Here is a 23,733-nt window from a genome sequence, read left to right as displayed (position 1 = left end):
TGAAGGTGATGAGAGTAGTGCCCTAGTGTTTATCAGGTGGTCCTTTCTGCTTTGCCACCAGGCACTGAGGTGGGGCGAGTGCTGGAGGCTCCCACTGGGTTCCTGACTCCAGTCCCAGCTTCCTCACTGCCTCTCAGTGCCACCTGGAGCCCCTCAGCTACTTGTCTGGCTTGAGTTTTCTCCTCTGGAATAACAGGGTTTCTTTGGATTCCCTTAATGATTTATACCGAATTAATAAAATAACATATTTCAGTAACAAATTTTGAAAGGTACAAAACTGTATTCTCTGAAAAGTATGTCTTCTCATTGTCTCTCATGTCACAGTTTGCTCATTGGTAGGTTTCTTAGGGGGATCTTCTAAAGATTTTCTGTGTATTAAGTAATCTCATCTTTTCCTTTCCTATTCTTTATGTTTTATTTTTGTAAACAAGTGAGTATGTCAGAATTTTCACATTGCTTGTCACGTGCTGATTTCCGTGATTCTGATTTGACAGAACTCAGCTGAGGCACAAGTATGTTAGCTCTTAACAAATATCCGGGAATCATTCTGTGACCCATACATTGAAAAATACCGTCTTGAATTTATGGCATGTTGGATTTTTTTGTTTGTTTGTGCTACCTTTAAAAAGTTTGGATTTTTTTTTCTGCTACTTAAATTTTCTTTTTTTTTAATTTTTGGTTGAACCATGCAGAATATGGGATCTTAGTTCCCTGACCAGTGATTGAACCCATGCCTTCGTTGGAAGCACCGTCTTAACCCTGGACCACCAAGGAAGTCCCTCATTTACTGTTCTTAAAATATGATGATTTTAGTTTTAGGGTGGGATACGATAGTCTAATTCTCTTGAAGAGATCTCTCGTCTTTCCTATTCTGTTGTTTTCCTCTATTTCTTTGCATTGATCGCTGAGGAAGGCTTTCTTACCTCTCCTTGCTATTCTTTGGAACTCTGCATTCAGATGGGAATATCTTTCCTTTTCTCCATTACTTTTCGCTTCTCTTCTTTTCACAGCTATTTGTAAGGCCTCCCCAGACAGCCATTTTGCTTATTTGCATTTCTTTTCCATGGGGATGGTTTTGATCCCTGTCTTTCGTACAATGTCACTAACCTTCGTCCATAGTTCATCAGGCAATCTGTCTATCAGATCTAGTCCCTTTAATCTATTTGTCACTTCCAGTGTATAATCCTAAGGGATTTGATTTAGGTCATACCTGAATGGTCTAGTGGTTTTCCCTACTTTCTTCAATTTAAGTCTGAATTTGGCAATAAGGAATTCATGATCTGAGCCACAGTCAGCTCCCGGTCTGGTTTTTGCTGACTGTATAGAGCTTCTCCATCTTTGGCTGCAAAGAATATAATCAATCTGATTTTGGTATTGACCATCTGGTGATGTCCATGTGTAGAGTCTTCTCTTGTGTTGTTGGAAGAGGGTATTTGCTATGACCAGTGTGTTCTCTTGGCAAAACTCTATTAGCCTTTGCCCTGATTCATTCCGTATTCCAAGGCCAAATTTGCCTGTTACTCCAGGTGTTTTTTGACTTCCTACTTTTGCATTCCAGTCCCCTATAATGAAAAGGACATCTTTTGGGGGTGTTAGTTCTAAAAGGTCTTGTAGGTCTTCATAGAACCGTTCAACTTCAGCTTCTTTAGCGTTACTGGTTGGGGCATAGGCTTGGATCACCGTGATATTGAATGGTTTGTCTTGGAAACGAACAGAGATCATTCTGTTGTTTTTGAGATTGCATCGAAGTACTGCATTTCAGACTCTTGTTGACCATGATGGCTACTCCATTTCTTCTAAGGGATTCCTGCCCACAGTAGTAGATATAATGGTCATCTGAGTTAAATTCACCCATTCCAGTCTATTTTAGTTCGCTGATTCCTAGAATGTCGATGTTCACTCTTGCCATCTCCTGTTTGACGACTTCCAATTTGCCTTGATTCATGGACCTAACATTCCAGGTTCCTATGCAATATTGCTCTTTACAGCATCGGACTTTGCTTCTATCACCAGTCACATCCACAACTGGGTATTGTTTTTGCTTTGGTTCCTTCCCTTCATTCCTTCTGGAGTTATTTCTCCACTGATCTCCTGTAGCATATTGGGCACCTACCGACCTGGGGTTCGTCTAGTCAAGGCTATGGTTTTTCTTGTGGTCATGTATGGATGTGAGAGTTGGACTGTGAAGAAGGCTGAGCACCGAAGAATTGATGCTTTTGAACTGTGGTGTTGGAGAAGACTCTTGAGAGTCCCTTGGACTGCAAGGAGATCCAACCAGTCCATTCTGAAGGAGATCAGCCCTGGGATTTCTTTGGAAGGAATGATGCTAAAGCTGAAACTCCAGTACTTTGGCCACCTCATGTGAAGAGTTGACACATTGGAAAAGACTCTGATGCTGGGAGGGATTGGGGGCAGGAGGAGAAGGGGACGACAGAGGATGAGATGGCTGGATGGCATCACTGACTCGATGGACGTGAGTCTGGGTGAACTCCGGGAGTTGGTGATGGACAGGGAGGCCTGGCGTGCTGCAATTCATGGGGTCACAAAGAGTTGGACACAACTAGCGACTGATCTGATCTGATCTGATCTGACCAACCTGGGGAGTTCCGCTTTCAGTATCCTATCATTTTGCCTTTTCATACTGTTCATGGGATTCTTAAGGCAAGAATACTGAAGTGGTTCAGCATTCCCTTCTCCAGTGGACCACATTCTGTCAGACCTCTCCACCATGACCCGCCCGTCTTGGGTGGCCCCACACGGTATGGCTTAGTTTCATTGAAGGGAACATTTCATGCAAAGATGGGGTCAATAAAGGACAGAAATGGTATGGACCTAACAGAAGCAGAAGATATTAAGAGATGGGAAGAATACACAGAAGAACTGTACAAAAAAGAGCTTCACGACCCAGATAATCACGATGGTGTGATCATTCACCTAAGCCAGACATGCTGGAATGTGAAGTCAAGTGGGCCTTAGAAAGCATCACTATGAACAAAGCTAGTGGAGGTGATGGAATTCCAGTTGAGCTATTTCAAATCCTGAAAGATGATGCTGTCTAAGTGCTGCACAATGTCAGCAAATTTGGAAAACTCAGCAATGGCCACAGGACTGGAAAAGGTCAGTTTTCATTCCAATCCCAAAGAAAGGCAATGCCAAAGAATGCTCAAACTACCACACAATTGCACTCATCTCACACACTAGTAAAGTAATGCTCAAAATTCTCCAAGCCAGGCTTCGGCAATACATGAACCGTGAACTTCCAGATGTTCAAGCTGGTTTTAGGAAAGGCAGAGGAACCAGAGATCAAATTGCCAACATCTGCTGGATTGTTGAAAAACCAAGAGAGTTCCAGAAAAACATCTATTTCTGCTTTATTGACTATACCAAAGCCTTTGACTGTGTGGATCACAATAAACTGGAAAATTCTGAAAGAGATGGGAATACCAGACCACCTGACCTGCCTCTTGAGAAATTTGTATGCAGGTCAGGAAGCAACAGTTAGAACTGGACATGGAACAACAGACTGGTTCCAAATAGGAAAAGGAGTACGTCAAGGCTGTATATTGTCACCCTGCTTATTTAACTTCTATGCAGAGTACATTATGAGAAACACTGGGCTGGAAGAAGCACAAGCTGGAATCAAGATTGCCGAGAGAAATATCAATAACCTCAGATATGCAGATGACACTACCCTTAGGGCAGAAAGTGAAGAGGAACTAAAAAGCCTCTTGATGAAAGTGAAAGTGGAGAGTGAAAACGTTGGCTTAAAGCTCAACATTCAGAAAACTAAGATCATGACATCTGGTCCCATCACTTCATGGGAAATAGATGGGGAAACAGTGTCAGACTTTATTTTTTGGGGGCTCCATCACTGCAGATGGTGACTACAGCCATGAAATTACAAGATGCTTACTCCTTGGAAGGAAAGTTATGACCAACCTAGATAGCATATTCAAAAGCAGAGATATTACTTTGCCAACAAAGGTCCGTCTAGTCAAGGCTGTGGTTTTTCCTGTGGTTCTGTATGGATATGAGAGTTGGCCTGTGAAGAAAGCTGAGCACTGAAGAATTGATGCTTTTGAACTGTGGTGTTGGAGAAGACTCTTGAGAGTCCCTTGGACTGCAAGGAGATCCAACCAGTCCACCCTAAAGGAGACCAGTCCTGGGCGTTCATTGGAAGGAATGATGCTAAAGTTGAAACTCCAGTACTTTGGCCACCTCATGTGAAGAGTTGACTCATTGGAAAAGACTCTGATGCTGGGAAGGATTGGGGGCAGGAGGAGAAGGGGATGACAGAGAATGAGATGGCTGGATGGCATCACTGACTCAATGGACGTGAGTCTGGGTGAACTCCAGGAGTTGGTGATGGACAGGGAGGCCTGGCGTGCTGTGATTCATGGGGTCGCAAAGAGTCAGACACGACTGAGTGACTGGCGATTGTCTAAACACTGATACCTACCTTGATCATGGGCAAGATATATTTTTAGAATATGAGCTATAGTGGTTGCTTCAAGCTTTTTTTCTGTGTGATAATTAACGTATAGAAAATAAGACTTGTCTGAAAAATAATTTTCAGACACGCTTCTTGAAAAATAAATCATTGCTTCTTAGATTTGCTGGAGGAAAAGTCCATAAATTCGATTTTCAGTTTTAGAATGAAGCAAGTTTATAGAGGATTGATTTGTTTTCCTATTGAAATTCAGTGTAATTTTCTTATGAGAATTTGATACATCACATAAGCCAGAAGCAAAGCAGAGGGAGATGTTTTGACTGAGGAAGGCTGGTGAGCTGTGCTTTCAGAGAGGGAAGATCTGTCAAGATAAAGGAATCCATGATGATGACTTACATTTGCGTATCCTTGCAGAGTACAGAGAGCTTTCACATACGTGATGTCTTCTGAGCTTCACAGCTCTGCAGAAATCAGGGCTTCTGACACTGTCTTCATGTTATAGGTGGGGAGATTAAGGCTCAGAAAAGGTGCAGTACAGCCAAGGTGCGTGGCAGGTAAATGAGGTGGTCAGAAGTGAAATCTAGACTTAAAACTGGGCTTTTGACTTCTAATCTCCTCTCTTCTTCTTCTCACTTACTATTAAGATATCCATTCCAGATATTTCTGGATGCCATTTATGCACATAACCGGTAACAGCTGCTACTGATTACATTCTGATTATTTTTAGAGCAAGGTTGAAGAAATCAGACATCCTAGCAAAGTACTAATGAGTACTGATTCCATCCAGTGGAATGGGAGTGGAAGGATTTAGTTGGTGTCCTAAGGCAAAAGAATGTACTTGCTCTTTGCCACTTTGATTTTTGGCTGTGCTGCGTCTTCCTGGCTGCTTAGGAGCTTTCTCTAGTTGCCGCGAGCGGGGGCTACTCTCCAGTTGCCGTGCGTGTTTGCCATTGCCGTGGCTTCTCATTGTGGAGTCTGGGCTCCAGAGCGCAGGCTCAGTAGTTGCCCCGCGTGCTGTCTTCCCAGACCGGGGATCAAATCTTCGTCCCTGCATTGACAGGCGGGTTCTTAACCTCTGGACCACCGGGGACGTCCAGAACAATGTACTTTGATCTTTACATGAGAGAGAAGGAAATGACATTACCAGAGAGAAACTGAAACCCCTGAGAAGAGGACAGCCCAGCAGGAGGTGAAGTGAACTTGAATTCTCAGTTGTGTCCTTTTTAAAATCTGTGAGGAATAAACGGATAGTTTAACTTCTGCATAAAGTCATTCGTTTTAAATAACTTTTCTGTTGGGCTCACTAAAAAGAATGCTTTTTAAAGCCTTCGTCGTGTGTGACATGCAGAATGAGAGAGAGGGCTTCTTCATCTGAAGCAGTTTTCTTCACTGTGTTCTCTGGGGCCAAATGAATCCTCTCATCAGCTGCCAAGTTTCCCTTCTCACTGCCTCTCTCTCCCCAGGCAGTTCTCCCTTCTCTCTGATTGTCTTTTCTAAATGGGCCTCTTAGGAAATGGGTTTTCGTTCCCTTGCCTCAATTAAGTTAGTCCCAGATTGTGGCAGTCACTCAAGTAACAAACCGCTGAGCCCGGAATATTAACAGTTCTCCTGCGTGAGGCAGGGTAGGTTTCTGTGGAGTCTTTTCTGGCCTTTCTAATTTGATCTTTGTGCCTTCTCACAGAAGCAGTGTTTTGTTCCAGCCAGATGTACTCTTGGGTCTCACTGCATGTGAAACTACGCCTCCAGTATTGACATTTGGGATTTGGACAAGGTGAATCTACTTGTCAGTTGACTTAGAGAAAAATGCTTTTAGTAATAGCTGTTGACCCAAGTACTTGACGCCATGATCAGTTCAGACACGATGAAATCTGATGACCCTTTTCCAATAGTATTTATAACCTGTGATCAACTGCTCCCATGGGCATCTTCAAAATCCATTCACTGGCTTGGAAATTCTGCTGCCTAAAAATACCCATGAACTGACATTCTGACTGAAAAGCTTCTTGGCAGACTTGTTGAAATGCCATAATAATGAAATCCCAGACTCTCTGCTGACCATTTGAATATTTGTGGGGAAGGTGCAGTCTGCACGCTGAGGCAGGTGCTGTGGGGCTGAGGCTGAACTCGAGCTCGTCCACTCATCCACTTTCTGACCTTGAACAGATAGCTCCCTCTGAGTTAACAGTTCTCTGGTGTTAACTTTCCCTCTGAGTTAATGATTCTCCCTCTGTTCTGTAGAACTTCGTTTTGTTTTGTGTAGATTTGCTAACCAGGCTTGTTTAGGCTTGCTATTCAACAACTTGGTTTGAAATGAAGAAAAGAGAATATTAAAGCAACGAATGCAAGTTTAGTAAGATCATAATACAGTTTGACCAGAAATCCTAGTTCAGAGTTATTATAAGTGTATAAAAATCTTAATTATTTCTGCTAAGTTATAATTTAAAACTAGAGCTCAGAGAAAGTGTAACTTTTGAAGTACAGAAGGGATCTAAATGTTACAATTATATAACATCTTTTTAGTGCCTCTTCTGTTCAGGTCAGAATGCTTTGAATATACCACACTGTTTATTTAAATTGGCCATCTTGCCCAGGCTTGATGAAAGGAATTAGTGGTGTTGAGATAAGGCATTAAAGACACACCTGTCTTCTTCACTGTTAGAGGCCATAAGAGAAATGTTTGAGGATTTTAGTTGTATTTCAGAATCTGGCATCATTGGAAAGGTTTTAGTATTTTATGGGGAATAAGATGGTTTTAGAGCGTTTAAAAACACTTGTTTGTTTAGCCGTGTCAGGTCTTAGTTGTGGCCCACGGGAGCTTTTGTTGCGGTTCAAGGACTCTCTCGTTGTGGTGCGTGGGCTCAGGAGCCCTGAAGCATGTGGGGTCTTAGTTCCCCATCGGGGACCAAACCTTTGTCCCCTGCGTTGCAAGGCAGATTCTTAACCACTGGACAACCAGGGAAGTGCTGAGATAGAATGATTTTTTTCCCCATGCTCACAATTCTGGTTTAGTGAAGAGGGACCAGTGAGATGGAGGAAAAGCAGTTTCATAGCAGTAGTTGTTGAAAATACTAGTCTGTAACAGTGAGTTTATTTTTTGTCTTATTTGTTTTATATAGGACTTTTTCAAGTGTATACTAATTTTCACTGAATACTCATAATATTCTTGCACTGTATACATAAAGCTTGATTTAAAAATATGTGAATGAGGATTAAAGACAGGAAATCAGGAGCATACCTAGATAGGGGCCCACAAAGTCAAGGTGAAGAGTGTACCATATCTCTTATTTTTGTCTATTTGTGTCTCTTTTAAGCTAGGGAAAAAATGAGATGATTAAACACTTAGTGTTGTTATTCTTAAATGTAAAGGTGGTGGTTGTTGTTCAGTCTCCCCGTAGTGCCTGATTCTTTGCAGCCTCTTTGGACTGCAGCACACCAGGCCGCTCTGTCCCTCACCATCTGAAATTTGCCCAAGTTCATGTTCATTGCATCCATGATGCCATCCAGCCGTCTTGTCCTCTGATGTCCTCCTCTTCTGCCTGAAATCTTTCCCAGCATCAGGGACTTTTCCAATGACTTGGATGTTCACATCAGATGGAAAGGTTAAGAAGAAGGAGAGAAGTCGCTCAGTCATGTCCAACTCTTTGTGACCCCATGGACGGTAGCCTACCAGGCTCCTCCATCCATGGGATTTTCCAGGCAAGAGTACTGGAGTGGGCTGCCATTTCCTTCTCCAAATGTAAAGGTTACATAGGAATTTAAATAGAGGGGACTGTCAGAGAATCAGCACACCTCCTTGTCTGTATCTCAGGGCTTATTAAATCTGCTTACAGTTAGTGGGCAGGAGGAGTCTTGGAGATGGTGCACAAATTCCAGGTTGCTGTGCATTATTAAAATTTATAAACCCTTCCACAGTGTGGGAATGTCCTAGTTAGCCATTCAGCCATAGAGAGATGCTTTTGTGCATTTACCCAAAGTGCGGGAAAAGCCCTGCTTCCCTTTGTAGCTGTGGAGCATGTCTTCTTAAATAAAGACATCATATTTATAGTTTTTTTTTTTTGGCAAGAAGCTCCTAGTAAAAACTTAACAATAGAAATAATTGAGAACCACTTCTGCCTTGTTTTATACTTCGTTTCTAAGAATACTGAGTCACAAAATCTTAAGTTAGGAAATTGTCAAAAATAGAAAAGACTTTCAGAAAGAGTTTAAAGACAGACAGAAGGGTTTGGTTTTTTAATTGAGACAGTAATTTGATTCCATTTTGTTGACTTCCTTCAGTGAAACAAATTTGTCTCCTAATAGTATTAAATCTTGTCCATCCACATTTGTAGTCTCTTGTAATGACTGAATAGTGTTTTACTCTTTTATTGAAAAGGAAGTTACATGATTTGCTAGATCTTGAAGTCAGTGATTTTAGTAAGATGCTATATACTACCTATCTCTTAGAACTATCTCCAAAAAAGAAGTAGATCTATATGGGAAAAGAATTAAAAAAAAAAAGAGTGTATGTATTAACTGATCACTTTGCTATATACCTGAAACTAGCACATTATAAATCAATTATATTCCAATAAAAATTAAAAATGAAAAGAAAAGAAAAACAGAAGTAGAATATATTTGATTTTAGATGTAATTTAGACTCTGGAAAGAGACCAGGATTAGTGTCTTTCTGTTATTTAACCCTAGGCGTGGCTCTTCAGCTCTGTTTCCTTGATCTTCAAAGTGTGAAAAATGACAGTACTTAATTCATAGGACTGTTTTGAGGAATAAATAAAAGAATACATTTAAAGTACTTAACACTGTGTCTGGAATATAATGAATACTCAGTACATGATTTTAAAGAGAAAAAAATGCTGGCGTGCGCGGGGGTCCGTGTTCTGCCTTTTCTCATCCTGTGGGTATCCAGTCTCGTCAGTCCCCTGGACTGTGTGGCATGAAGCGTGGCCGGTCCTCCTGCAGTCAGTGTGGGCAGCCTGTGGAGACTGGTGCTTCCCGGAGGTAGCCTTAACTGGCTCCAAATGGCCCAAAGGAGTAGCTCGCTACACGGACATGACAAGACTGATGTGGTTTAAGAGGATTTTCTCTTTGAGTGCTTTCATTTTTTTTTAACAGTGCCTTTGAAGATGAGACCATGAAGCTCAGGCAGCTGAAACTGGATAACCAGGTGAGCAGAGTCTCCTCTTCTGAAAGATGTGGACAGCTTATCCTGACCAGGAAGCCAATGGGCCTGACTGTGGCTACAGCAAGGCCAAAGCGCTTGAGGACATCAGCATTAAAACTGGCCTTGGACTTATAGTCACTAAAGATTCCTTGGCATCTGTCATAAGAATTAGAAAAATGTTAACGCTGTATTTCTGTGTAGTAATATGAAACTGCTGCCCAAATATCTCTCTGCACTGTAATTTCATGTAACTACAAGATTTTTTCTTTATCTTAAAATGCAAATCTGAAAGTGGTACTGTGCTTCTTAAAAGCTTCTGCTGCCTACAGAATACTTTCTCACAGTATTGGTCTCACTTTTCAGTTACATGTTATTATTTGCAGTGATTTGACTTATGTTCATTTCCTCCATCAGACTAAGCTCCATGAGAACAGGAACCAAGAAGTCTGTTAATGATGACCTTTCCATCAGAAGGTCCTGGCCTGGGGCTGGGCCCATTGTAGTCCTTCATTAAATACTGGAATGATGGAAGAGATAAATGCAGTTCTCTGTTGTCACGTACTGTGAGAGTCCTGATTAGTCAGCCTAGAATCTTATACCCAACATGTGTTATTTTCATAGGAGTGTTTTCTAATTCAGGAAATTCTTTAGGTCCATCCAGTCTGCCGACATGGGGTCATTAGCCGTCAGTGTCTGGAGTGACAGGTGACTAAAAACACTTCCAAGTGCTGTCTTGCTCCTTTATGTTGCTTTTGGACCTCATAATGGGACTTTCTGTTGTTCAGTCGCTCAGGCATGTCCGACTCTTTGCCACCCCATGGACTGCAGCGTGCCAACCTGCCCTGTCCTACACCATCTCCTGGAGCTTGCTCAAACTCATGTCCTTCGAGTTGGTGATGCCATCCACCCATCTCATCCTCTGTTGTCCCCTTCTCCTCCTGCCTTCAATCTTTCCCAGCATCAAGTTCTTTTCCAATGAGTCAGCTCTTCGCATCAGGTGGCCAAAGTATTGGAGTTTCAGCTTCAGCATCAGTCCTTCCAATGAATATTCAGGACTGATCTTTAGGATGGACTGGTTGGATCTCCTTGCAGTCCAAGGGACTCTCAAGAGTCTTCTCCATCACCACAGTTCAAAAGCATCAGTTCTTCGGCGCTCAGCTTTCTTTATGGTTCAACTGTCACATCCATGCATGACTACTGGAAAAACCATAGCTTTGACTATATGGACCTTTGTTGGCAAAGTAATGTCTCTGTTTTTCAATATGCTGCCTAGGTTTGTCATAACTATTCTTCCAAGAAGCAAGTGTCTTTTAATTGCATGGTTGCAGTCACTGTTAGCAGTGATTTTGGAGCCAAAAAAAATAAAGTTTGTTGCTGTTTCTGTTGTTTTCCCTTCTGTTTGCCATGAAGTGATGGGACCAGATGCCATGATCTTTGTTGTTGTTGTTGTTGTTTTTTCCATTTTTTTGAATGTTGAGTTTTAAGCCAGCTTTTTCACTCTTGTCTTTCACTTTCATCAAAAGACTCTTTAGTTCCTCTTCGCTTTCTGCCATAAGGGTGGTATCATCTGCATATCTGAGGTTATTGATATTTCTCCTGGCAATCTTGATTCTAGCTGGTGCTTCATCCAGCCCAGCATTTCGCATGATGTACTCTGCATATAAGTTAAATATACAGCATTGATGTACTCCTTTCCCAATTTGGAACCAGTCCATTGTTCCATGTCCAGTTCTAACTGTTGCTTCTTGACATGCTTGCAGGTTTCTCAGGAGGCTTAAGGTGGTCTGGTATTCCTGTTTCAGAATTTTCCACGGTTTGTTGTGATCCACAGTCAAAGGCTTTAGTGAAGTCAGTGAAGCAGAAGTAGATGTTTTTTTGGATTTTTCTTGCTTTTTCTATGATCAAGTCAGTTCAGTTCAGTCACTCAGTCGTGTCCAACTCTTTGCGACCCCATGGAAAGCAGCACGCCAGGCCACCCTGTCCATCACTAACTCTCGGAGTTTACCCAGACTCATGTCCTTTGAATCGGTGATGCCATCCAACCATCTCATCCTCTGTTGTCCCCTTCTCCTCCTGCCCTCAATCTTTCCCAGCATCAGGGCCTTTTCCAATGAGTCAGCTCTTCGCATGAGGTGGCCAAAGTATTGGAGTTTCAGCTTCAACATCAGTCCTTACAGTGAACACTCAGGACTGATTTCCTTTAGGATGGACTGGTTGGATCTCCTTGCAGTCCAAGGGACTCTCAAGAGTCTTCTCCATCAGGACAGTTCAAAAGCATCAATTCTTTGTAGCTCAGCTTTCTTTATAGTCCAACTCTCACATCCATACTTGACTGCTGGAAAAACCATAGCCTGGACCTTTTTTGGCAAAGTAATGTCTCTGCTGTTTTCTGAATGTTGAGCTTTAAGCCAATTTTTTCACTCTCCTCTTTCACTTTCATCAAGAGGCTCTTTAGTTCTTCTTTACTTTCTGCCATAAGGGTGATGTCATCTACATATCTGAGGTTATTGATATTTCTCCCGGCAATCTTGATTCCAGCTTGTGTTTCCTCCAGCCCAGCGTTTCTCATGATGTACTCTGCATATAAGTTGAATAAGCAGGGTGACAATATACAGCCTTGATGTACTCCTTTCCCGATTTGGAACCAGTTTGTTGTTCCATGTCCAGTTCTAACTATTGCTTCCTGACCTGCATACAGACTTCTCAAGAGGCAGGTCAGGTGGTCTCGTATTCCCATCTCTTTCAGAATTTTCCACAGTTTATTGTGATCCACACAGTCAAAGGCTTTGGCATAGTCAATAAAGCAGAAATAGATGTTTTTCTGGAAATCTTGTTTTTTTGATGATCCAGCAGATGTTGACAATTTGATGTCTGGTTCCTCTGCTTTTGTAAATCCAGCTTGAACATCTGGAAGTTCACGGTTCATGTATTGCCGAAGCCTGGCTTGGAGAATTTTGAGCATTACTTTACTAACATGTGAGATGAGTGCAATTGTGCAGTAGTTTGAACATTGTTTGGCATTGCCTTTCTTTGGGATTGGAATGAAAACTAACCTTTTCCAGTCCTGTGGCAACTGCTGAGTTTTCCAAATTTGCTGACATATTGAGTGTAGCACCTTTACAGCATCATCTTTCAGGATTTGAAATAGCTCAACCGGAATTCCATCACCTCAACTAGCTTTGTTCATAGTGATGCTTCCTAAGGCCCACTTGACTTCACATTCCAGGATGTCTGGCTCTAGGTGAGTGATCACACCATCGTGATTATCTGGGTCATGAAAATCTTTTTTGTACAGTTCTTCTGTGTATTCTTGCCATCTCTTCTTAATATCTTCTGCTTCTGTTAGGTCCATACCATTTCTGTCCTTTATCGAGCCCATCTTTGCATGAAATGTTCCCTTGTTATCTCTGATTTTCTTGAAGAGATCTCTAGTCTTTCCCATTCTTTTGTTTTCCTCTATTCCTTTGCAATGATCACTGAGAAAGGCTTTCTTATCTCTCCTTGCTATTCTTTGAAACTCTGCATTCAAATGGGTATATCTTTCCTTTTCTCCTTTGCTTTTCGCTTCTCTTCTTTTCACAGCTAATTTGTAAGGCCTCCTCAGACAGACATTTTGCTTTTTAGCATTTCTTTTTCTTGGGGATGGTTTTAATCCCTGTCTCCTGTACAATGTCACGAACCTCCGTCCATAGTTCATCAGACACTCTGTCTATCAGATCTAGTCCCTTTAATCTATTTGTCATTGCCACTGTATAATCGTTAGGGATTTGATTTAGGTCATACCTGAGTGGTCTAGTGGTTTTCCCTACTTTCTTCAATTTAAGTCTGAATTTAGCAATAAGGAGTTCATGATCTGAGCCACAGTCAGCTCCTGGTCTGGTTTTTGCTGACTGTATAGAGCTTCTCCATCTTTGGCTGCAAAGAATATAATCAGTCTGATTTCGGTGTTGACCATCTGGTGACGTCCATGTGTAGAGTCTTCTCTTGTGTTGTTGGAAGAGGGTGTTTGCTATGACCAGTGCGTTCTCTTGGCAAACTCTATTCTCCTTTGCCCTGTTTCATTCTGTACTCCAAGGCCAAATTTGCCTGTTACTCCAGGTGTTTCTTGACTTCCTACTTTTGCATTCCAGTCCCCTATAATGAAAAGGACATCATTTTTGGGTGTTAGTTCTAAAAGGTCTTGTAGGACTTCATAGAACCATTCAGCTTCTTCAGCGTTACTGGTCAGGGCATAGACTTGGATTACTGTGATATTGAATGGTTTGCCTTGGAAACGAACAGAGATCGTTCTGTTGTTTTTGAGATTGCATCCAAGTACTGCATTTCAGACTCTTTTGTTGACTGTGAGGGCTACTCCATTTCTTCTAAGGGATTCCTGCCCACAGTAGTAGATATAACGGTCATCTGAGTTAAATTCAGCCATTCCAGTAGATGTTGGCAATTTGATCTCTGGTTCCTCTGCCTTTTCTAAATCCAGCTTGAACATCTAGAAGTTCTAGGTTCACATACTGTTGAAGCCTGGCTTGGAGAATTTTGAGTATTACTTTGCTAGCATGTAAGATGAGTGCAGTTGTGCAGTAGTTTGAACATCCTTTGATATTGCCTTTCTTTGGGATTGGAATGAAAACTGACCTTTTCCAATCCTGTGGCCACTGCTGAGTTTTCCAAATTTGCTGGCATATTGAGTGCAGCACTTTCACAGCATTATCTTTTAGGATTTGAAATACCTCAGCTGGAATTCCATCACCTCCACTAGCTTTGTACTGATGGTTCCTAAGGCCCACTTGACTTTATACTCTAGGATGTCTGGCTGTAGTTGAGTGATCATACCATTGTGGTTATCTGGGTTATTAAGATCTCTTTTGTATAGTTCTTCTGTGTAAGAGGACTTGGAGGGCAGTAAATTACTTCAAAGGTGGAACCTAGTTCAGCTGTCTCCAGGGGGACATTGCTGGGGCCGTCTGCTCCAGGGCCACCGTGAGGCCCTTGGTGTCCCTCGTGCCTCTGTGGGGCCTTCACCAAGTCCCCTGCCTCTCGGGCCGCCCTGTGGGAGGGGTCCAGCCTTCCCTGTGCACCCACAATGGAGCGTGGCCCATGGCCTGCAGGCACCCTGTGCTTCAAGGTGGCAGCGGTCAGCTCAGTGATAGGTACATGTATTTGTTCTTTTTCAAATTCTTTTCCCATTTAGATTACTACAGAATATTGAGCGGATTTTCCCGTGCGGTACAGTAGGTCCTTGTTGGTTATCTATTTTAAATATAGCAGTGTGTACATGTTCATGCCAAACTACCTAACTGTGCCTTCCCCCGGCAACCATAAGTTCGTTCTCTAAATCTGTGAGTCTTTCTGTTTTGTAAATAAGTTCATTTGTATGTTTTTTTTTTTTAGATTCTGCATATAAGCAATATCACACGATACTTGTCTTTCTCTGTCTGACTTACTTCATTAAGTATGATAATCTCCAGGTCCATCCAGGTTGCTTCAAATGGCATTATTTCTTTCTTTTCAATGGCTGAGTAATAATATACCATTATATATATATGTAGCACATCTTCTTTATTCCTCTGTCAATGGACATTTAGGTTGCTTCCATGACTTAGCTATTGTAAAGAATGCTGCAGTGAACATTGGGGTACCTGTGTCCTTTCAAGGGCATATACTCTTTGGATGGATGCCCTGGAGTGGGATTGCTGGATCATATGATAGTCCTGTTTTTAGTTTTCTAAGGACCTTCCATACTGTTCTCCATAGCAGCTGTAAGAGTTTACATTTCCACCAACAGTGTTTGATGGTCCCCTTTTCTTCACACCTAAAGGATAATAAGTTTTCTTTTTTTCTTCCAGTTAAAAAAGTAGGAAAATTTAGAAAAGTAGGAAAAGGAAAAATAATCATCCATATTCTACTTGCTAGACAAATCACTGTTACCGTGTTCCTTCATCTTTTCTCCCACTCATATGTTTATATAAACTTGTGATTGTGATTTGATAATAATATGTTAATTACTATATATTTTTCATATACTTGGATTATGATCTTAGCTTGGCTAAAAATGCATTTGTATCACTTTAGATGGCTTTTCATAGGTGTTTAGTAACTATTTATTAAATGAAGTAAATGGATCCTTACCCCTCTCTGTGCCTTAGTTTTTCCCACTTCTTAAGTGGGAAAATGTAATTTACCAGAGGCTCTGTAAGGATCTGTGAAAGAGTGTATATGCTGAAGTAGCCAGACCTGGTGGTCGATCCCCTGGCTGTCCCCTCTCAATCCTCCCCAGAGAGCGCTGCTGGAGAAGAAGCAGAGGAAGAAGCGCCTGGAGCCGCTCATGGTGCAGCCGAACCTGGAGGCCCGGCCGCTGCGGGCAAGGCCGAGGGGCCGCGAGGAACACGCTCTGCTGGTGGAGCCGCAGGCCCCGCACGGCGGAGTCATCTTGCAGGGTGTGTACTCAGGCAGCACCCCCTCCTGCTGCCGCTGTTAGCATCGTTACCAGTCCCTTCACAATCTTTATAATCATGATTAGGCTTCTGAGTTGGGATAAACGCAGTGGTCCAATCAGCGGAGGATACCTGAAAGTTCACAGCCATCCTGAAACAGTTGTTTTATCTACAAAATGAATGAGTGTGGGATCTTAGTTCCCTGTTGAAGTGATGAGTCTTAACCACTGGACCACCAGGGAAGCCCCCAGAACAGCCCATTTGAGGAGCTTGCAGGCTTGGTTGTTGTCTCCCGGCAGAGTGAACCGTAAAGCCAGGAGCAGATAGAGGCAACCATTCCTCCAGTAGCCGGTCTCGGGACAGCAGTGACAGCAGCAGGGAGGAGAAAGAGCAGGGTTAACACGGCCAAAGCCAGCCCTTGGCCACCTGCCTGGACCAGGTCTCGAGTCTGGAGGACCTGCTTTGCTTTCCGTCTCTTTCTTAAGTGTCTGAAGCACAGCATCAGGTGCGTTTCATTCATACTTCAGCCTCTAGTCAGGGCAGCTTGATAAAATGAACACAGATAATGGAGTGGTTTCCTTTTAACAGATGTCCTCGTGGAGGTTAAGGCTGGAGGAGTGGACCGGTTTGGTGGGTGTTCATTCGGATCACGTGCACCAGAGCCACCTGGCCACAGGGCGGGTGATACCGGCTTCTGTTCTTTTCGTTGGGCTCCTAGGCATTGATGGTCCTGCTGCCTTCCTGAAGCCAGACGCTCAGGATGTGGACACCAGACTTCACGTTCTCACGGTGGGCTCTGCTGCCACAGAGGACGCTGAAGGGAGCGCAGATGGGGAGAGCGCACGGGACCCTGCCTCCAAGCCGGATCTGCAGGAGGTTCTCCGAAAGCACGGTGAGGGGGTCCTGGCTTTGAGGCTGTGAGCTGGTTGAGCTGGGGTGACGTCAGGTGTGGGCTGGACAAGAGTTACTCTGTGCTGTGAAGAATGAAGTGAAGGGGACAGGTGCTCCCTAGACCAAGATTCAGGAAGTGTCAGTTTGGAAGATAATGTTCCTCAGGTGGAGGTTCATTTGCTTGTCTTACAAGTTTGGGAGAAATCCTTGACCTCTGTCTTAAGGTACGTGTTTACATAAACTGAGTTTTTAGTATAAAAATGGCATTTGAAAACATAGTACTAACGTTGTGAGTCAACGGTACTTCTGTAAAAAAGAAGAAAGCGTAGTAGGAATGAAGATGCCAACATGAGAGTGAGGTCCCAAGAGTTTTATGCCTTTTTGCTACCCGCCCCCAAAAGTTAGTCTCCTTCTCTCCGTGGACCTGCTGACTCTGGGATGTCACGTCAGCACTCACACGCCGTGTGGTCCTCTGTGCCTGGCTGTCACTTAGCATCGGTTTTTCAGAGTTCATCCACGTTCTGGCCTGTCAGGGCTTCATTCCTGTCTGTAGTTGAGTGACGTTCTGTTGTACAGATAAGCCATCTTTTGTCCTTCCTGTCATCAGCTGATGGACACTGGGTTCGTTCCACTCTGGCTGTTAGGAATAGCGCCACTATAAACAGTTACGCGTGCATTTTCATTTGGATGTATGTTTTCCTGGCCTTAGCCTTATCCTTGGGTGTCCTTGAGAAAAACTTGATACCATTTATTTGTGAACTGTGTGAAAGGAGCTCATGGTGGCCCCTCCTCCGAGATGGGTAGGGCTGCCTGTTGCTCAGCCTCCTCGTCAGTTATGATTTGCGGGCTGTGCCAGCTATTGTGTGAGGGGCAGCCTCACCCTGGAGACCAAAGAGGAAGAGGGTTGGGTTTCAGGCGTAGCTCTGCTGCTTTGTCTTGGGCAGAACTGCTCCTCCCGGGCCTCCCCACTGTCATCTCCAGGCCTTTGTCACCTTCACAAACTGAGCCTCTGTCCCCGGTGAACTCTGCCTGCCCAGCTCCTCCTCTCCCCTCACAGCTCACATACATAGAATCACAGGGGTTTTCGCCTTTTGTATCTGACTTATTTTCGCTTTGCATAATGTCTTCAAGATTCATTCATGTTGTAGCATGTGTCAGGATTTCATTCCTTTTTAAGGCTGAATAGCATTCCATTTGCGTATGTGCCACGGTTTGTTTATTCATCAGTTGGTGGATATTTGGGTAGTTTCCACCATCTGAAAATTGTGAAGAACACTGCTCTGCACATCGGTTGTTCAAGTGTCTGTCTGTGTCTCTGCTTCGTCTCCTTCTGGGAATATACCCAGAGGTGGAATTGTTGGATTTGGATTCTAGGGCAGTTCTATATGTCTATTTTAGGAACCAACTATATTGTTTTCTGCTGTGGCTGCATAATTTTGCATCACCACCAGCAGTGCATGAGGGTTCTAGTTTCTCCTCACCAACACTTATTTTCTGTTTTGGGGTTTTGTTGTTTTTTTTAATTTATTATTTTACTTATTTGTTTTTGGCTCCATTGGGTCTTTGTTGCTGCCAGGCTTTTCTCTAGTTGCAGCAGTGGGGGCTGCTCTCTGGTTGTGGTTTGGGGGCTTCTCATTGCAGCGACTTCTCTTGTTGGGGGGCACAGGCTCTGGGTGTGCGGGCTTCAGTGGTTGCAGCTCCCGGCTATAGGCTACAGGCTCAGTAGTTGTGGCGCACAGGTTTAGCTGCCCTGCGGCATGTGGGATCTTCCTGGTTCAGGGATAGAACCCGTGTCTCCTGCATTGGCAGGTGAATTCTTGACCACTAAGCTACCAGGGAAGCCTGGTATTTTTTTTCTATAGTAGTCATCCCAGTGCTTGTCAAGTGGTATCTCATTGTGATTTTAATTTGCATTTCCCTAATGACTAGTGATGTTGAGAATCTTCTTATGCTTATTGGCCACTTATATAGCTTCTTTGGAGAAATGTCTATTCAAGTCCTTGACCCATTTTTGAATTGGGTTTGTTTTGTTGCTGTTGAGTTAAATATTCTGGATATTAATCCTTATGAGATGTATGATTTGCAGATATTTTCTCTCATAGAATGTTTTAAAGAGGCTCAAATTAGGGTGCCAGCAGTGGGCAGGGAAAACGAGGGGTGGAGTAGGTGAGAATATGAAGAAAGAGTTGTCAGAATGTGCATAAAAGAGCCATGTGTTAAGTCAGAACAGCTGGAATGTTTTAAGCAAGGGAGTTAAAGTTATATTTGGCTCAAAGATTTTCTGGCCTTTTTTTAAAACAGTTTCTCCCTTTCTGCCAGGGATCTCAGGGAGTTTGAACTTTGACGAGGAGGAGACTGATGGGGAGGAAGGAGAAGGGAACCAACTAAGGTCTCAGTCGCCGTGTTCAGAGGCAGAGAGGCCCGGTTCTGCATCCAGCCAGAAGCCAGCCCCGGTGTGTAGTCCTGATCCTTTTTCCTCTGGGGCTGATTTCACTGCTTCCTGGACACGTCTTCCTGTTTAAGTGCCATCACTGCATGAGGGCTGCTTCCAGGATTTAAGCTGGAATTATATTTAGAGCCCACGACCTCATATTTCCTGTGTCTTCAGCTAGCTCTTGTAAAGCTGTATCCCATTTTCATACTTCTCTCCTTCATTACTCCCAGGGGTCATATACTTACTTAACTTCTCAGAGTTTTTCTTTATTTTGTCAGAAGACGGAAGACATATGGGTAAATCAGTAAGTTAATTTGTCCTTTAAGTGTTTCTCAAAGAGAACATGAGGTTTCCTGACCCAGCTGCGGCTGCTCTCTCAGGGCACAGGGGCCTCCGGGACCGCATCCCCGCACTCTGACATTCAGCCAGGAGAAATAGAGGACTTGGAAGGCTTTGCGTACAGTCCTGCCCCACGAGGTGTCACAGTGAAGTGCCGGATAACCCGGGACAAGAAAGGGATGGACCGGGGGCTCTTCCCCACCTACTACATGCACTTGGAAAAGGATGAGAATCGCAAGGTAGGCGAGTGGCTCTTGTCTTGAGATGGAGGGTAGTGTGCTGTCGGGGTGGGGGCGGTGGTGGTCTTAAGAACAGGGGCGGGGGGCACCAGCCTTAGACCTAGTCAGCAGGAACGAGGGTGTACCTCCAAGTGTCCAGTGCCGTGTTCTCACTGTCTTCACAGAGATCCTAGTCTAATAGTCAGAATCCACCCCCGCCCCAGAAAAAAGAGAGTTTTATCCAGGAGTCATAAAATGGAGGAGAATATTCAAATGTAGTTGTTTTTACCTCCATCCCTCTTTTGGGGTGCAGGGGTTTCCAGCGTGCTCTTAGACTTTTATTTTTATTACATGGTAGAACATCAGTGTGGAAAAAAGAGAGTACATTTTAGGGAATAGGAGGAGTTGGAAAAACAAAAACATGTCAGTGAAATGTCTTGTTTTTCATCCTAGAAATTCTGATTTACCCTTAAATTTGAGGCAATTAGTATTTGCTAGTGACCAGCCTGTTTTGTGTTGATACCAGGTCTATGTGGGTGACTTTACGGTTCTAGAAATAAGCTGGTGGTAGTAGGTTTTGCTAGTGACCAGCCTGTTTTGTGTTGATACCAGGTCTACGTGGATGACTTGACGATTCTAGAAATAAGCTGGTGGTAGTAGGTGTCAGTGCTGTTGACAGCCACCGTTCACTGCGTGTGGACTGCGCACCAGGCGTGTGCTCCGGCTGTGTGTGTGTCATCGCCTGGAACCCACAGGACAGGCTGTGAGACAGGACTCCTTGTCCCCCTGTGCGGGCGAGGCGACGGGCTCGGGGAGCACCCACATCACCAACGAGTGCCAGAGCCAGTCTGAGCCTGTTTGACTCCGTAGTGCCCCCTGCCCCGGGTACTGCCCTCGCCCGCCTCCCTGTTACTCTCCAGGTCCAGCAGGGTTTGGGAAGGACGCCCACACCATGGTACCCACGTCCCTGAAGCCCCAGGAGCTCAGAACAGCCACGCACACAGTGCGGCAGGAAGGCAGCATGGTGGGGAGCGGGGGGCCCAGTGTCCGAGGTCCTGCCTCTCCAGGGTGGGGGCAGTCTTCTCGTGAAACTGCACGAAGCTTGTTTAAAATGTCAGTGGACCTTCCCTGGAGGTCCAGTGGCTAAGATTCCGCTCTCCTAACGCTGGGGGCCTGGGTTTGGTCCTTGGTCGGGGAACTAGATCCCACACGACGCAAATAAGACCTGGTGCAGGCAAATAAATAGATAAAATGTCAGTGCAGGTTTTAGGGGTGAAGTTACAAATAATGATGTGAGAATGAGGCGAGTGAGTTTAGAAAAATTAGGCAGTTGGGAGACCCTGGTGGTGAATTCTAAGAGACATAGTGAGGATTAGAAAAAGTGGTAAGACCTAGAGATTGGTCTCCTTTGAGAAAACCCCGAATGGCAGGTGTGCCGGTACTGCGAAAGGGCCTGAGGCCCCAGGGGCCCTGGGAGAGGAGGCCGCAGGGGCTTCCACGGTGGCACCGGGGGCCCAAGGCCACAGAGCACACGGCGGCAAGGTCAGGGACAGGGAGTGGGTGCCCCTCACTCAGCTGGGTGCCTCATCCAGGCTCTGCAGGAGACCCGTCTCTCGTGTCTGTCTATCTGGGAACCTGAGATGATTGACTTCTGCCTGGGACTATCCTTCCAGGACTAGGTTTTGAACATGATGCGTGAGTTTAACACGTGCTAGCCTACAGACCAGGGGCCAGGTGTCGTCACCACTGGGGTTCCAGTGCACAGAGGCTGGTCTGGGTGTTCGGGGCTTCAGGGAGGTCGCTGCTGCCATCCATGAGGCCGTGGTTCTGGCCAGGTTCTCCACAGTCCTTGTGTGGTAAGGCTGCTGGAAGCGGGATCAGCAGGCCCCACACCATCCTGCAGGCTGACTGGCCCCTCGGCTCCTGGCTGGCGCCTCTCACCCCCGCCCCGGGACCCTAGCATAGCCTCTGCTCCTGTGCCTGGAAGCTGCCAGCCGGCCAGCGTGAACAGCGCTGCGCTGTGGCTGGGCTGCATGCCGCCCCGGGCGCTCTGCTGAAATCGTCACTGGTGCCATCGTCAAGACTCGGGCTGCCTCACCCCGGGCTCTGAAGGGAGAGCGTCTCTGAGAATGCGCTGAGCACCCTGTAACGACCCACACTGGAGTCTCAATGCAGAGGACTCCAGCTGTGGCCACCACGTGGCTTTTCTACAAGAAAAGTTAAAGTGCATTAAACCTGTTTAAAAATAGAAAAGACCCAGAGGTGGACTGCTTGGTATAGGACAGGCAGCTGCTGGATAATTGCTCACTGAATGCGTAGGACACACACGGCAGCTCTCGAGTGCATTTTTTACTGAAATGCTTTTTCCTTTTCTAGATATTTCTTCTTGCAGGTAGGAAGCGGAAAAAGAGCAAGACATCCAACTACCTCATCTCCACGGACCCCACAGACCTGTCCCGAGAAGGGGAGAGCTACATTGGCAAGCTCAGGTGGGGGCAACCTCATGTCACGTCCTCTTCTTGTGAGAGCTTGATTCCTGTAGTCTCAAAGCAAGTCCACGCTGGTTTTACAGTGAGCTGGCTTGATGTCATCTAAAGAGAAATAAGTTAATAGAAAGCCCAAGGCTTCTCCATGATATAAGGATGGATCTTTGAGAGAGTGACTGAAAATGAGAGAAAATTGCAGAGCTCTGTGGTGACTTTCTCTCTTGATTTTAGGTCCAACCTCATGGGGACTAAGTTTACTGTGTATGACCACGGCGTGAGCCCGGCCAAGGCCCAGGGCCTGGTGGAGAAGGCCTACATGCGGCAGGAGCTGGCCGCCGTGTGCTATGTGAGTCCATCTTCCCAGCCTCCTGACCAGCCCGAGCTCGTAGGCCGCCACCCCTCCCCTCACGCTTGTTTCCCTGTTCGCTCAGGTTCACTTGTCATCTGCCAGGTTTGGTGTGTTTGCTGTTCCGGCAGGCCTGTCCCCTCTGCTCTGTCCCTTCCCTGTGCCGTGGTGGTGTGAGCGCTCACTGCATCACCGCTGACACACTGGCTGGAGGTGACGGTGGCTTGGAAGCCGGTCCCTGCTTCCATCTTCTTAAGCTGGTTTGCTGTGTATTGCTGCTGCCAAGCGTCCCTGCTCCAGCAGACGACATCTTTCTGCTCCACAGCCTTTCAGGCTGCTCCCCACCGAGTCTAGAGTCCAGCCTGGACCTTCCACCTCACCCTCTGGCTCCCCTGGCAGCACGCTCCCTCCTGTTGTCTCTGCCCGCCCCCTCCCCCCACCCCAAACCTGCCTGCCCCCTCCTGCCTGCCCACCAGGGTCTGCAGAGGGGCCTCTCCCCACACGGGACGTGCTTGACACTGCCCTCAGCTCCCCTCGATTCCTCTCACACCCTGTGAGCTACCCCCATCATGCTTCTGATCCTTCTCTGACCACTTTGTAAACTCCCGCTCACTGCTGTTTCTACACAAACCCGGACCCGCTGTGTAGAGGGCATGCAGAGTCAGAGAAGCGAGAAGAAATTAACCCAACTCAGTTGTTGCTTTGATCCTAGAGTCTCAGCTTTTCTTCAGTTGGAATTAATCTCATCACTTGATTCCCATGAGATTTTATCTGTGTGACTGAGAATCATTTGGTTTAACCCTTTATAAGCTATGGTATGTTTTAGCTTCAGAATCAATGAAATATTTTAACTATGCATGACTTTAATACGCACGTGTATATATATGTAAATATACACACATCCACATATTTAATGTACTTATTCATGTGTAATCTGCCTGGCTTGACAGGCATTTTAATTTTTTGCTTCCAAGTACAGG

At 44.9% G+C, this 23,733-nt stretch overlaps 1 protein-coding gene across 4 annotated transcripts in view; it reads left to right on the top strand.

The window, feature by feature from the left end:
* Positions 1-23,733, top strand: part of TULP3 (TUB like protein 3) — a 30,020-nt gene that overhangs the window by 2,707 nt on the left and 3,580 nt on the right. For 2 of the 4 annotated variants that reach the window (XM_070790292.1, XM_070790293.1), the window contains exons 2-9: positions 6,132-6,221; positions 9,560-9,611; positions 15,883-16,042; positions 16,758-16,931; positions 19,250-19,383; positions 19,745-19,942; positions 22,298-22,410; positions 22,639-22,753. In XM_070790292.1, the coding sequence (XP_070646393.1) occupies positions 6,132-6,221; positions 9,560-9,611; positions 15,883-16,042; positions 16,758-16,931; positions 19,250-19,383; positions 19,745-19,942; positions 22,298-22,410; positions 22,639-22,753 (1,036 nt within the window). The remainder of the gene's footprint in view (positions 1-6,131; positions 6,222-9,559; positions 9,612-15,882; positions 16,043-16,757; positions 16,932-19,249; positions 19,384-19,744; positions 19,943-22,297; positions 22,411-22,638; positions 22,754-23,733) is intronic. The other 2 variants (XM_019961694.2, XM_019961693.2) reach the window with 1 other exon arrangement.

This window comes from Bos indicus, chromosome 5 (genome assembly GCF_029378745.1).
Source record: "Bos indicus isolate NIAB-ARS_2022 breed Sahiwal x Tharparkar chromosome 5, NIAB-ARS_B.indTharparkar_mat_pri_1.0, whole genome shotgun sequence".
In the NCBI taxonomy this organism is placed as follows: domain Eukaryota; kingdom Metazoa; phylum Chordata; class Mammalia; order Artiodactyla; family Bovidae; genus Bos; species Bos indicus.
This window is presented reverse-complemented; position numbering and strand designations above follow the sequence as displayed.